This window comes from Erpetoichthys calabaricus, chromosome 3 (assembly GCF_900747795.2).
Source record: "Erpetoichthys calabaricus chromosome 3, fErpCal1.3, whole genome shotgun sequence".
Classification (NCBI taxonomy): domain Eukaryota; kingdom Metazoa; phylum Chordata; class Cladistia; order Polypteriformes; family Polypteridae; genus Erpetoichthys; species Erpetoichthys calabaricus.
In genome coordinates this window covers 19,703,900-19,718,301 of record NC_041396.2, presented here as the reverse complement: position 1 = coordinate 19,718,301, position 14,402 = coordinate 19,703,900, and the positions used below count along the sequence as shown (strand labels likewise).

General features: G+C 44.7%; 1 protein-coding gene across 2 annotated transcripts in view; it reads left to right on the top strand.

Annotated features, from left to right (window-relative positions):
• Nucleotides 1-6,174: 6,174 nt before the first annotated feature.
• LOC114647789 (NADH-cytochrome b5 reductase 3) overlaps nt 6,175-14,402 on the top strand; it is a 71,235-nt gene continuing 63,007 nt past the window's right edge. Inside the window, exon 1 of one of the 2 annotated variants that reach the window (XM_028796426.2) lies at nt 6,175-6,327. In XM_028796426.2, the coding sequence (XP_028652259.2) occupies nt 6,301-6,327 (27 nt within the window). In that variant the 5' untranslated portion in view covers nt 6,175-6,300. Of the gene's footprint in view, nt 6,328-6,487; nt 6,561-14,402 lie in introns of those variants that run through there. The other variant, XM_028796427.2, reaches the window with a different exon arrangement.

Below are 14,402 nucleotides of genomic sequence, written 5' to 3'. Positions count from 1 at the left end.
GTGTGTGTCTGCGGAGAGAGTGTCGACCTCATCGAGAGGTTTACTTACCCAGCAGTGACATTCATGTCTCTGCTGACTCTTCCTATGAAGTCAGTAGATGGATTGGGAGAGCATGTGGGGTCATGAGGTCGCTGGAAAGGGGTGTGTGGCGCTCCTGATATCTGCAAATGGACGAAGGTCCAAGTCTTTAGAGTCCTGGTGCTTCCTGTCTTGCTATATGGTTGCCAGACATGGACACTAACTAGTGACCTGAGATGAAGACTGGACTCCTTTGGTACTTGGTGTCTCTTTGGAGAATCCTTAGGTACCTTTGGTTTGACTTTGTGTTGCTCACAGAGTCCCGAATGAGGCACATGACCTGCATTGTGAGGGAGCTTCAATTACGACACTACGGCCATGTGGCGCGTTTCCCCGAGGGTGATCTGGGCTCGTAAGATCCTCATTATTGGGGACCCAAGTGGCTGGACCAGGCCAAGGGGTCGCCCACGTAACACCTGGCAGCGGCAGATAGAGGGTCATTTCCGGAGGGTGGGACTGGGCCGCGTGTCTGCCTAGGGGGTTGCCAACTGGGATCCTGAGTTGTTTCGTTGTGTGGTGGGTGCGGCAATGCACTGTACCAGTGCATACTCCCAACTTGACTCGACATAACCCACAATTCCACAAGTACTGTAATAGTCAACTGTGCAAACTCGAGACCCTCATGAACAACAACCCATAATTTTCACCCCTAGCTTTGACTGTGTGATCTGAATTTTAGAAGTCTCAGTTTGATTATGTGATATTTGACTACTATCTGGATATCACAAGTGAGGCCAAGAAGACATTTAATAATAATAATAATAATAATAATAATAATAATAACAATAATTCTTGACATGTATATAGCGCTTTTCTTACTACTCATAGCACTTTTCATAGCAAGTGAGGAGCCACTTCAACCACCACTACTGTGCAGCATCCACCTGGATGATGCGACGGCAGCCATGTTTGTGCCACTGCACTTACCATACATTAGCTATTAGGTGGTGAAGGGGCAAAAGAAAGAGACATTTAGAGACAGGGGATGATTAGGGGGCCCGAATGACCAGGCCGTGGAGGGCAATTTAGCCTGGCCATCTTGATACCCCCTACTCTTTACAAAGGATGCCCAGGGATCTTTTATGACCACAGAGAGTAGAGTCAGGACCTCAATTTTACATGTCACCTGGAGGATGGCACCATGTTTATGGTATCCGTCAATAAGGGTGCGCACAAAAAGGCGACCTTCAAAAGGGCGACCTCAATTGGGCGCGGCGAATAAAAGCGCACATAAAAGTGATCTTCAAAAGGACGACCTCAATTGAGCGCCGAATAACTGCGCGCATAAATAAAGGAGTGCTTCAAAAGGGTGACGTCAATTGGGCGCAGTGAATAAAGGCAAACGCAACAAAATTATTACAGAAAATTTATTAGATAAAGGCAATGACTGAATGTATAAAAAGGTGAAAGCAAGAATATTAAAACATCCAATTAATTAATGCATGAACTTCTAACGAACTATTTCTAACGAACTACGGTATTTCTAAAGCTCTCTATATTTCGTTGTTTTCAAAATTACAGAAAATTAGATTAAGGCAATGACTGAATGTATAAAAAGGTGAAAGCAAGTTACACTTGAAGCTGTAGATTATGTGCAATGCCACGTAGATATTCGAGATGCGGTCTATTAGCATAATCAAGGACAATTCATTTAATTCGCTCCGAAGTGTCTCTGTAGGTCTTCCTTGGCTTTGGAATAGGCTGACCTGCAACGAGCTGTTCAAGACGCAGCTCAGTAAGGCTCTGCTCTTTCTTAAGGCCTTCGATCAATCTCCAGATACTTGGATGACACGCTCCCAGCAAGGATGAAAACGCCCGGTGCCATCCTTCAACGGAATTATTGGTCTTTGGGAGATCGTTGATCGCTCGGTCATATACATTCCAAAGGCTGATGGGGAAGATCGGTTCGTTACGTAGATTGCGTCGTGATGGGCGTCCGATCCATGTGTCTTCGAAGTAACCAAGCAGGTCGTTGATGTCTCTGTAATTGTTGACAAAGAAAGTCGTGTCCATCAGCTCTTCAAAGACGTCGACAACATCATCTGGGGCAACGAAAGCCAGTGCAGCCAAATGACGAAGACTTAGAGCGAATTCAGCATCAGTAGTATGTCGCTGAACGATATCCGGTGTCTGCTGCATCCAACGCCACAGACACTGACTGAAGTGGAAGAAGCATCCTTGATGACTTGCACGTGGGAACATCGTGTTGAACGCCAGAATACTGGCCTGCTCGAGATCTGTAACAATTGTCTTAGGATCCAACTGTTGACAGATGTTTTTCAGTTCAGTAAGTACTCGAATGTAACTACTTGAACTCTTGTCACTCATGAGCACGTAAACAAGAGGAAGCGTTGTTTCGTACTTTATCCCGTGAATCGTGTAGATTTGCTGGAACAAAAGAGGTGCAGATTTGAAAGTTCCATCGCATAACCAGGCTTCACATTCGGCAAGGACCTGCAGATTCCTCTGCGTTGAAAAGACTAAGAATCGGTGGCTTCCTGGTCCACTGTCATATCGAAGAAATTGCTCACCTGCAGTAGTCGTAGAATATCCAACAGGTATAGTCAAGTTGTCCAGACTAGTTGGGTTTGACATTGCTGCCTCGTTGACACGCCGAACGCGACGGACAGTTTGTTTAAGGTGACGAAAAACAGGAAGTTGTCCAACGACCGCTGATGACAGACCTTGGGTTGCTGTAGCCACGAGTTCCTGCGGTCCGTCAGTAGAAGAAGTTGCTCATTGTTTCATGTCCACTATTGCTTTCCTTGTTTCGATCTTCGCCACATCTGGAACATGGTTGTGCGTAGATGGTCTCTTGACGAATAATCCATTTTTGGTATGACGGCGAGACGAACATTTTCCAATCCTATATATTCAGTGCATTTCCAGATGTGTTTCCCGTTGATAGTTTTCTCCTTTCTGAATGTATAGCCTTCGACTACGAGTAGATCTGCACCTTTGTTGCTCTTCACATATTCCAGAGCCATTTCAACTAAATTATCTACGAACGCCTTTATTTGCCATGCTCAATTGAGGTCGCCCTTTTGAAGCTCACCTATATTTACGGGCGCCTTTATTTCGGCACTCAATTGAGGTCGCCCTTTTGAAGGTTGCCTTTATTTACGTGCGCCTTTATTCTCCGCGTCCAATTGAGGTCGCCCTTTTGAAGGTCGCCTTTTTGTGTGCGCCCTTATTGAATAGAACCCATGTTTACTGCACAGTGTCCCCCATCACTGCACTGGGGCATTGGGTTCCACATTCAGACCACAGGGTAAGCACCCCCTGCTGGCCTCGCCAACACCTTTCCCAGCAGCAACCCAAGCTTCCCCCATTCGTACATTAAAAATGTGTACTTAAACTGGCCACTTTATTAGGTACACCTGTTCAACTGCTTCTTAACACAAATATCTAATTAGCCAATCACATGGCAGCAACTCAATAGATTTCGGCCTGTAGACCTTATCAAGATGACCTGCTGAAGTTCAAATTGAGCATCAGAATGAGGAAGAAAGGGGACTGAAGTGACTTTGAATGTTTTGTATGGTTGTTGGTGCCAGACGGGCTGCTCTGAGTATTTCAGAAGCCAGTGGTGGACCGTGCATCTCACACCTAGGCCTTCAGTAGTGCTTTGTCTGAATCAACCCGCCCCTCAAAAACTAATTTATGGTTATAAAAACCATATTAATATGCAGAAATACAGTATAAAGAGCCGTTGCATCGCAGATAGATAACTCCTGTAGCCACAATAAATGGCTTTATTGAATAGACAAACCAGGGGTGATCAAGTTCCTTTCTACTGCAGCTACAGCCCGCGACACCCATAAAAAACATCAATAATTACTCATAAACTTGCAATATTATTTAGGAAAATCGCAACATTTTACTCAGCAAAAATTCGGATTATTTGTAAACAAAATCCATCCTCCTCTCTTTCCTCAAAAACAGTTCAATTACTCTGTCGTACAGATTATCCGTGCGCTTCAGTTCCATCACGAAGTCCCTTTCTATCGCCATCGAAGCTAATGCTGAAAGTCGAACCCGCCCTGTCGTATTTCTGGTATAAGTTTTAATTCGCTTTAGGGCTGAAAATGTCCGCTCGACAGAAGCAGTGGACACGGGAATGCTCACCGCCAAACATACCAATGTGTACAGCTGCCCCATGATGCTCTCATTCAGATTTTTATATTACACCATCCTATCCAATCAACGGGTCTGAATACGGTGACGTTGCCGTACGCCTGCAAGAGGGCCCTAGTGACACCAACTCAAAATCTGATTGGTTGAAGCAACGGTTTAATCGACATTTATTTTGTGTTAGAGGGCCTGCAGAACGGATTGTGAAGGCCTCCTGGCAGACTTCTTTGACTTTGACCCTGCCTGGCAACAAATGATGGCTGAAATGTGATTGGTTAAATGCTTTAATACGAAAATACATGTCTGGAAGCAGCACAGCCATCGGAAAAGCTATGAAAGGAAGCGGACAGACTATTTGGAATTATTTAATAAGTATTCATGGACAAAATATAATTAACATCAGTTTGTGATTCAGATATTTTTTTAGTCCAGCAGAGAACGCCTTGAAGGTCCTGACAGCCCACCACTGTCAGAAACTGCTGATCTACTGGGATTTTCACACACAACCATCTCTTGAGTTTACAGAGAATGGTCTGAAAAGGGAAAATATCTAGTTGTCTGGGTGAAAATGCCTTGTTGATACCAGCGGTCAGAGGAGAATGGCCAGACTGGTCTGAGCTGATAGGAGGGCAACAGTATCTCAAATAAGCACTCGTTAACACCGAGGTGTGCAGAAGAGCAGATCTGAACACACAACAAGTCGAACCTTGAAGCAGAGGGACTACAGCAGCAGGAGACCACACCGGGTTCCACTCCTGTCAGCTAAGAAAATACAACTGAGGGTACAATTCACACAGGCTCACCAAAATTGGACAGCAGAAAATTGGAGAAACGTTGCCTGGTCTGATGGGTCTCGATTTCTGCTGTGATGGCAGGGTCAGAATTTGGCATGAATGACACGAAAGCATGGATCCATCCTGCCTTGCATCAATGGATCAGGTTGGTGGTGGTGGTGTATTGGTGTTGGTGATATTTTCTTGGCCCACTTTGAGCCCCTGAGCATTGTTTAAATGCCACACCCTACCTGAATATTATTGCTGGCCATGTCCATCTCTCTATGACCGCAGCGTAACCATCTTCTGATGGCTACTTCCAGTGAGACAACACGCCATATCACAAAGCTCAGCTCATCTCAAACATGACAATGACTTCGCTGGACTCAAATGGCTTCCACAGTCACCAGATCTCAGTCCAATAGGGCACCTTTGGGATGTGGTGGAATGGGAGATTCGCATCATGGATGTGCAGCCGACAAATCTGCAGCAACTTCGTGATGCTGTCATGTCAATTTGGAGCAAAATACCTGAGGAATGTTTCCAGCACCTTGTCGAATCTATGACACAAAGAGTTCTGAAGGCAAAAGGGGGTCCAACCCGGTACTAATAAGTTGTACCTAATAAAGTGCTCAATGAGTGTAGCCACAACTGTGAATCTTGTGAGTAAAAAGGGGTACAGACTGCCATTAATCCGAAGCGTCTCTGGCCCCTAATCGCTTACACACGAATTTCGAGGTGAGTGGGCAGAAAATTGACAGGTGGTCCCTGTTGACTTTGCTTTCATCTGGCATTTGGGATGGGGAAAATGTGGAAGGTATGAAATCTCATTTCCGCAGTAAGGTAGTCTCATGAAAAAAATCCCTCTTATTTTTAGTTATTTCCCCCATAATATGTTTTTGTCCCCCATAATTCCCCCTCCGACCAGCAACCCTTGTTTTGATCTCGAATTACGCGAGACGCAATACCAACCATAGGCGCCGGCGCACTTCGACCTTCAATTTGATTCAGTTATGCCGTTCTTCTCAGAAACAGTGGTTGCATGTTGCTTGCATTGAACGACTTGCCAGAAATTTGAATGTCTAATAAAATCAAAATCGTGTGATTTGGTAGCTTTGTGGCTGTGCACGTACTTACAGACGTTCTCTACATTTTCTGTCATTTCAGATTGTTTGTTTCCGCCTCTTTTTACCATACGAACCGCCCCTTGTTTCTGACAGACAGCAGTTCCTTCCAATCAGCGAATTGTCTTTGACGTCGGAGTCACATTATAAGAGACCTTCGCCGGAGAGCACGTCTTTGCTGTACGGACAAAATGGGACGCTTTGCTGCAGGAATGCAGGTAAGCTGAATCTGTTTTAAAAAAGGGAGCGAAAGGGAATAGCAAAATGATTTTAAAGAGGCAGGCGCTGCATCGATGAAAGTGGGCGTGGCGTGACGAAGTGTGCATCAAAGTGGGCGTGGTAATGTTTCCGGCAGAATGGGCGGGAGCAGTTCCCTTGTTGTGGGAGGAGCGTCAGAGCCCGAAGGAATTGTAGCAGTTAGCTGCGGAGCTGCAAGATGGGCCATCCCGTGGTGAGTCTGCATTTTAATACATTCTCGATTTTACAGCTGCATGGGCGTCAGTCAAAATTGTCCTTTTTTCGGCATAGTTTACTGGGCCACGCATGGTGAGTGTGCCCAGAGAGTTAGTGAGGAGGAGAAGTGACTTCGGGATGCAGAGGAGAACTCGACTGTCAGTAACGGAGACACAACGGGACAGCGTGAATAATAGTGCGTGCAAATATTATGGAGCAAAGTTTTGACAAAAATAAAAACGGCAATCTCAACTTCATCAGATGCTATCCTGATAGAAAGCAGAGCCCTCTTGATTCCAGGGTGTGGCGTTCCCTTGAGAGAGGAAACACCCAGTGTCCTTAGTGTAGGAGGGCTCACCTTGATAAAGAAGACGACTCTAAGTTATTAATATCCGGGATTTCATCCTGTGAGAGGGCAGCCCTGTATTGCTAGTCTACGAGGGTCCAATGATGACACAAAACAAACCTTTCCAGAGCCAGCCATAGTGTTTTGAGGTCGCAAGCAGGATTTTAACTTGCCCATAGCCCCAACCCCCTCGAAATTAGTGCTGAAACACATTAAAAAACCCAATATAAATACAGCACGCAGCCGCCTACTGTTTGATCTGTTAGTTTTTTGTTTGTGGACATATGTATGTTTATTTCTGTAACACATTTTAATACAGGGTGGCGCAGTGGTAGCGCTGCTGCCTCGCAGTTAGGAGACCTGGGTTCGCGTGAAGTTTGCATGTTCTCCCCGTGGGTGTCTTCGTGGGTTTCCCCCGGGTGCTCCGGTTTCCTCCCACGGTCCAAAGACATGCAGGTTTGGTGCATTGGTGATCCCAAATTGTGCGTGTCCTGTTGTGGGCTGGCGCCCTGCCTGGGGTATGTTCCTCCCTTGCACCCTGTGCTGGCAGGGATTGGCTCCAGGAGACTCCCGTGACCCTGTGTTAGGGTATAGCGGGTTGGAAAATGACTGACATTTTAAAACAACGGATAGTGCTTTACAGGATGTCAAAGAAGTAGTTACAGTATATGCAAAGAAAAACAAAAATGAGACAAATCCAAGTCATATTATGTGATATCATCTACTGTTAAATTCTGCTCTATACAGTACTTGTAATATTTTTATTTTTATGCTGTATTGAGGTTTACTTGTGTTCTGTTCTGTGTATTGCATTGTATTGACCCCCTGACACCCACTGCATGCCTAGCCTAACTGAAAAGGGGTCTCTCTTTAAACTGCCTTTCCCAAGGCCCTACAAGGGTTTTTTTGGGAGTTTTTTCTTGTGTTCTCAGAGAGTCAAGGCTGGGGGGCTGTCAAGAGGCAGGGCCTGTTAAAGCCCATTGCGGCACGTCTTGTGTGATTTTGGGATATACAAAAATAAATTGTATTGTATAAGAGTAATAATACATAAATACTATATTAAAAATTAATAATGCACACTTACATGTGCATTGTGAATTTCCCATTGGGATTAATAAAGTATCTCTATCTATCTATCCTATCTATCTATCTATCTATCTATCTATCTATCTATCTATCTATCTATCTACATAATATAGATACAGTCATGGCCCGAAATTATTGGCACCCCTGGAATTTTCCCAGAAAATGCGCCATTTCTCCCAGAAAATTGTTGCAATTACAAATGTTTTGGTATCCACATGTTTATTTCCTTTATGTGCATTGGAACAACACAAAAAAACACAGAAAACAAGCCAAATCTGACATAATTTCACACACAACTCAAAAACCGGGCTGGACAAAATTATTGGCACCCTCAACCAATGTTCCCTCTAAGGAGTAGCATATAGTGAGCAAAAAACATTGTTTATGAGCGACATTTTGTTTAAGCCAAAAATTTATGAGCACCAACTCCGACGGTCGGAGTGAGCGATCGTGCGATAAGTACGAGCGACGCCGTCGGAATTAGCGATCGTGCGGGAAGTATGAGCGACGCTCTGAATTCGTGTGAGCGATTGCTCACGCGCTCAGCTTAGAGGGAACTTTGCCCTCAACTTAATATTTGGTTGTACGCCCTTTGAAAAAAATAACTGAAATCAAGCTCTTCCTATAACCATCAACAAGCTTGTTACACCTCTCAACTGGAATTTCTGACCACTCTTCTTTTGCAAACTGCTCAACGTCTCTCAGATTTGAAGGGCGCCTTCTCCCAACAGCAATTTTGAGATCTCTCCATAAGTGTTCAATCGGATTTAGATCCGGACTCATTGCTGGCCACTTCAGAACTCTCCAGTGCTTTGTCTTCAACCATTTCTGAGTGCTTTTAGAGGTATGTTTGGGGTGATTGTCCTGCTGGAACACCCATGACCTCTGACGCAGACCCAGCTTTCTAACACTGGGCCCTACATTGCGCCCCAATATCTTTTGGTAGTCTTCAGATTTCATGATGCCTTGCACACAGTCAAGGTATCCAGTGCCACAGGCAGCAAAACATCCCTAAAACCTCTTAGAACCTCCACCATGTTTGACTGTAGGTACTGTGTTCTTTTCTTCGTAGGCCTCATTCCATTTTCTGTAAACAGTAGAATGATGAGCTTTACCAAAAAGCTCTTCCTTGGTCTCATCTGTCCACAAGACGTTCACCCAGAAGGATTTTGGCTTCCTCAAGTACATTTTGGCAAACTCCAGTCTGGCTTGTTTATGTTTCTGTGTCAGCAGTGGGGTCCTCCTGGCTCTCCTGCCATAGCGTTTCATTTCATTCAGATGTCGACGGATAGTTCGAGCTGACACTGTTGCACCCTGAGTCTGCAGAACAGCTTGAACAAGTAGGCCCGCGATTCGCTAGTGAATCGGAAATCCAAGAATGGCAATCAGTTTCTGTTCCGTCCGATATTTGGATGGATGACATATCATGGAGGGTGGGTGCGTCTGGGGAAATGTCATTTAATTACATAAGCATATCTGTAGTAAAGCGGTCTCGTTCTGTGGAGACGTGATTCCGTTGCCTTTGCTGTCACCGACTACTGGCAGAGTGGAGCACAGCAAGTTTAGTTTACAGGTTGTGCTGTTCGTGTGCCAGCCACTGAGTCTGAGAACCCGCTGGGTTTGAGTCTGTGATCGTTATGTGATCTATATTACTGGCACAGTGGATTAGAGCAAGTGTAGTGAACAGGTTGTGTTGTTTGGGCGCCACGTACTGACTCTGGGAAGCTGCTGCGTTTTGGGCAGACGCTGCGTTTGACTCTGGGGCGGGCGCCACCGCGTTTTGGGACGCTGCTGCGTTTGACTCTGGACTCTGGGGTGGGCGCCAAACTGAATGACTGTTATGTGATCTACATTACTGGCACAGTGGGTTAGAGCAAGTCTTGTTTACAGGTGGCGGGCTCATTGCAGTGCGGCAGTGCGCGTGACATCCGGTTTACAAACTTCTCGTTTCTGTGTTTTCTGTGGCTGTGTCGTTAGCTATGGGCGGGCTCGTTGCAATGCGGCAGTGCGCGTGCTCTTCGATGCGCCCTGCGCCCAGCACCCTGCATCCATATCCGGTTTACAACCTTCGGTTAGTAATATGGATATGTTTTGAAGTTGATTGGGGTTGTTTATCCACCATTCGGACATATCCTTCATTGCAGTCTTTTATCAATCTTTCTCTTCCGTCCACGTCCAGGGAGATTAGCTACAGTGCCATGTGTTGTGAACTTCTTGATTATGTTGCGCACAGTGGACAAAGGAACATGAAGATCTCTGGAGATGGACTTGTAGCCTTGAGATTGTTGATATTTTTCCACAATTTTTGTTCTCAAGTCCTCAGACAATTCTCTGCTCTTCTTTCTGTTCTCCATGCTTAGTGTGGCACACTCAGACACACAACAGAAAGGTGGAGTCAACTTGTCTCCATTTTAACTGGCTTCACGTGTGATTGCTATATTGCCAGCACCTGTTTCTTGCCACAGGTGAGTTCAAACGAGCATCATATGCTTGAAATAAAACAATTTACCCACAATTTTGAAAGGGTGCCCATAATTTTGTCCAGCCCATTTTTGGAGTTCTGTGTGACATGATGTCAGATTGTCAAATTGTGAATTTCCCATTGGGATTAATAAAGTATCTATCTATCTATCTATCTATCTATCTATCTATCTATCTATCTATCTATCTATCTATCTATCTATCTATCTATCTATCTAAGGTTTGACTTTTTTTCTGTTTTTTCATGTTGTTCCTATGCACATAAAGGAAATAAACGTGTGTATACCAAAACATTTGTAATTGCAACAATTTTCTTGAAGAAATGGTGCATTTTCTGGTAAAATTGCAGGGGTGCCGATAATTTCGGCCATGACTGTATATAATAAAGCAAGAAATACAGTACTTAAATATAGAATTGTTTTTTTAAGTCACTAACTGTCCAATTATAATGTCAGTTAGCCAAGGTGGACAGAAAAAAAAGAACCACTCCAATTATGCTGGAAAAAAAACAAAATCTATAGATGTTCTCAGGCCAAAGGACCACCCAGCCCCAGTGGGTATTCTACATAACATAAATGTTCATAGGTAGGTCTTTATTTTTTTTTTTTAAGGCTTCGTCTAAGATGATTCAACACAGGGGGTCTTGTGGCAGACTGGGGTATCCGCTTTCATTCAGACATCATAGGCGACTGTACATTAGTTTGATCAGGTGCCGGAAAAGAAAAACGAGCAAAGTAAAGATTAATTCTAACGGTGACTAATGTTTGATCAATACACCGACGTTCACAAAGGACAAGTCTTTGGAGCACTATACTAATACCGGGTAGGGTCTCCTTTTGCTCTCCATCCATCCATAATAATAATAATAATAATTCTTTGCATTTGTATAGCACTTTTCTCATTACTCAAAGCGCTCAGCAATTTTAGGTTAAGGGCTTTGCTCAAGGGCCCAACAGAGAAGAGTCCCTATTGGCATTTACGGGATTCGAACCGGCAACCTTCCGATTGCCAGTGCAGATCCCTAGCCTCAGAGCCACCACTCCATTAACCAACCCTCTATATCCTAACTACAGGGTCACGGGGGTCTGCTGGAGCCAATCCCAGCCAACACAGGGCTCAAGGCAGGAAACAAACCCTAGGCAGGGCGCCAGCCCACCGCAGGGCACACACACCCAAACACCAAGCACACACTAGGGACAATTTAGAATCGCCAATCCACCTAACCTGCATGTCGTTGGACTGTGGGAGGAAACCCACGCAGACACGGGGAGAACATGCAAACTCCACACAGGGAGGACCCGGGAATCAACAAGGTGTTGCCATCCACAGAACTGCCATTCACATGTGATGCTTCTTTTGTTTTTTGCGCCATTCTAAGTAAACTCTAGAGCACAGGTGTCGAACTCCAGGCCTGGAGGGCCGCAGTGGCTGCATGTTTTTATTCAAACCCTTTTCCTAATCAGTGACCAGTTTTCACTGCTAATTAACTCCTTTTCCCTTCATTTTAATAGCCCAGTCTTTAAGGATTTGGTCCTCTAAATTGATTCTTTTCTTCATTAAATGGCAGCCAAACAGAAATGTGACGTGAAATGAGCCAACAGATGACCAGCTAAACTGGGGTTTCAAACTCCAACCAGTTTCTTAATGAGAAGCCAATTCTTGCTGTTAATTAAACCCGTTACTTACTTCCTCGGCTTGCTGCTGCTCTCTTTCTGCTACAGCAGACATTTCCCAAACTGTTGATTTTCTATTTCTGATTATTGGCCTGAGAGATCAACCTTACTGAGACCCTCATCTTTCTTTATGTTCAGATAATGTGGTTAGCAGATCACCTGTTTGCTCATTTTGTGTCTCATTATTGTTTGGCTGCTAATTAAGGATATAGAAGGAACTAAGGGGTCTGAGTCGAGTTAATTAAAACTAAGGCAAAAACAAGCTAATTAGCAGCAAAAACAGGTCACTAATTAAGAAGGTGGTTAGAATGAAAGCCTGCAGCCATTGCGGCCCTCCAGGACCGGAGTTTGACACCCCTGCTCTAGAGTCGGGTGTGCATGCAAACCCCAGGAGATCAGCAGTTACAGAAATTCTGGCACCAGCAAGCATGCCATGGTTAAAATCACTCAGGTCACATCTTTTCCTCATTCTGTAAACATGAACTGAAGCTCCTGACCCATATCTGCATGATGTTATGCATTGCTCCGCTGCTACATGATTGGCTGATTAGAAAATCCCATGGATAAGAAGGTGTACAGGTGTTCTAATAATTTGCTCATTGAGTGCATGTAGTGAGGAATTGTATCTTATTGTAGGAAGAACATGTTACCTCCAACAATACTAAAATTATTAGGGAACAGAAAGAAATTTTCAGTTGAACAACTTTTTTTTAAAGGCACCAAAATACAAAATAAGAGTGAAAAAAATGTAGCTGATTAGCTGACAATGAAAAAAGTTCTAACCAAGTATCTGAATGGCAAAAATAATCTATATATATAAAATCCCTGTGTGCGTCCAGGTGTCTGTGTGTGTGTGTCTTCTGATGAAGTGCGCATGCGCGGGGCACGGTGCTATGCGCGTTATTTCTGTCAGAGAAAGTCAGAGGTGTTTTACAGAAATACAAACCAGTATTACTGCGAGAGGAAATTAAAGGTACACAATACAGTGACGCATATTACAGCCACATACAAGCCAGTATTACTGTCAGAGGAGATTAAAGGCATATTACCGACGCGCACGTCTGTATTACCGCCAGAGAAAATTAACGGTATATTACGGACGTACAAGCCAGCAGACGTACAAGACGGCATCCTTCAATAAGGGCGCGCACAGGCATCCTTCAATAAGGGCGCGCACAAAAAGGCAAGCCTCAAAAGGGCAACCTCAATTGGGCGCAGCGAATAAAGGTGCTCGTAAATAAAGATCTGCACCTGTTGCTCTTCACATATTCCAGAGCCATTTGAACTAAATTATCTACGCGCCCTTATTGAATAGAGCCGTACAAGACAGTATTACTGTCACAGAAAATTAACAGACACACAATACACGCCGGCAGCCCACGAAGAACGGTCAGCTCAGCAAGTAAACATCAACAAAAGAAAGGCTGAAAGAAAGAAAAATACGACCAACAAAAAGAATGAGGTCAAAGTCCCTTGCCATTTAATATAGACTGTTCCTACTAATGTTTATGCACTACTGTTCTAGCGCCCGTTATTGTAACGGGCTAAATGACTAGTAACATATAAATAACGTTTTTGGACCATTGCATGTTCAGGAAATTACGGCTTTGTAATAAAGAGTTGGGCAGCATGGTGGCGCAGTGGTAGCGCTGCTGCCTCGCAGTTAGGAGACCTGAGGTTCACTTCCCAGGTCCTCCCTGCGTGGAGTTTGCATGTTCTCCCCGTGTCTGCGTGGGTTTCCTCCGGGTACTCCGGTTTCCTCCCACAGTCCACAGACATGCAGGTTAGGTGCATTGACGATTCTAAATTGTCGCTAGTGTGTGTGTGTGTGTGTGTGTGTGCGTGCCCTGCGGTGGGCTGGCGCCCTGCCCAGGGTTTGTTTCCTGCCTTGCGCCCTGTGTTAGCTGGGATTAGCTCCAGCAGACCCCTGTGACCCTGTAGTTAGGATATAGCAGGTTGGACAATGACTGACTAACAGAGTTGTGACAACAAGGGGGTGCCACGGAGTCCCAATCCTCAGTCATGATGCCACCCAAAACAATTCCAGTTTCAAATACAGTGTTTTATTTTTCACCAACACTTTTTAAACACAAAACGTTAGTCAAAACACCTCCCAAACAAGTACATTTCTTCCACCTCCATTTGAGTGTCACCCCCTACCTAATGACTCAGAATCAACTGGAGGAGGCTGGATGGCTTCCGTTTATGTTGGACCCGGGAGTACTTCCGGTGCCATAGTACTGAATGACAGAAG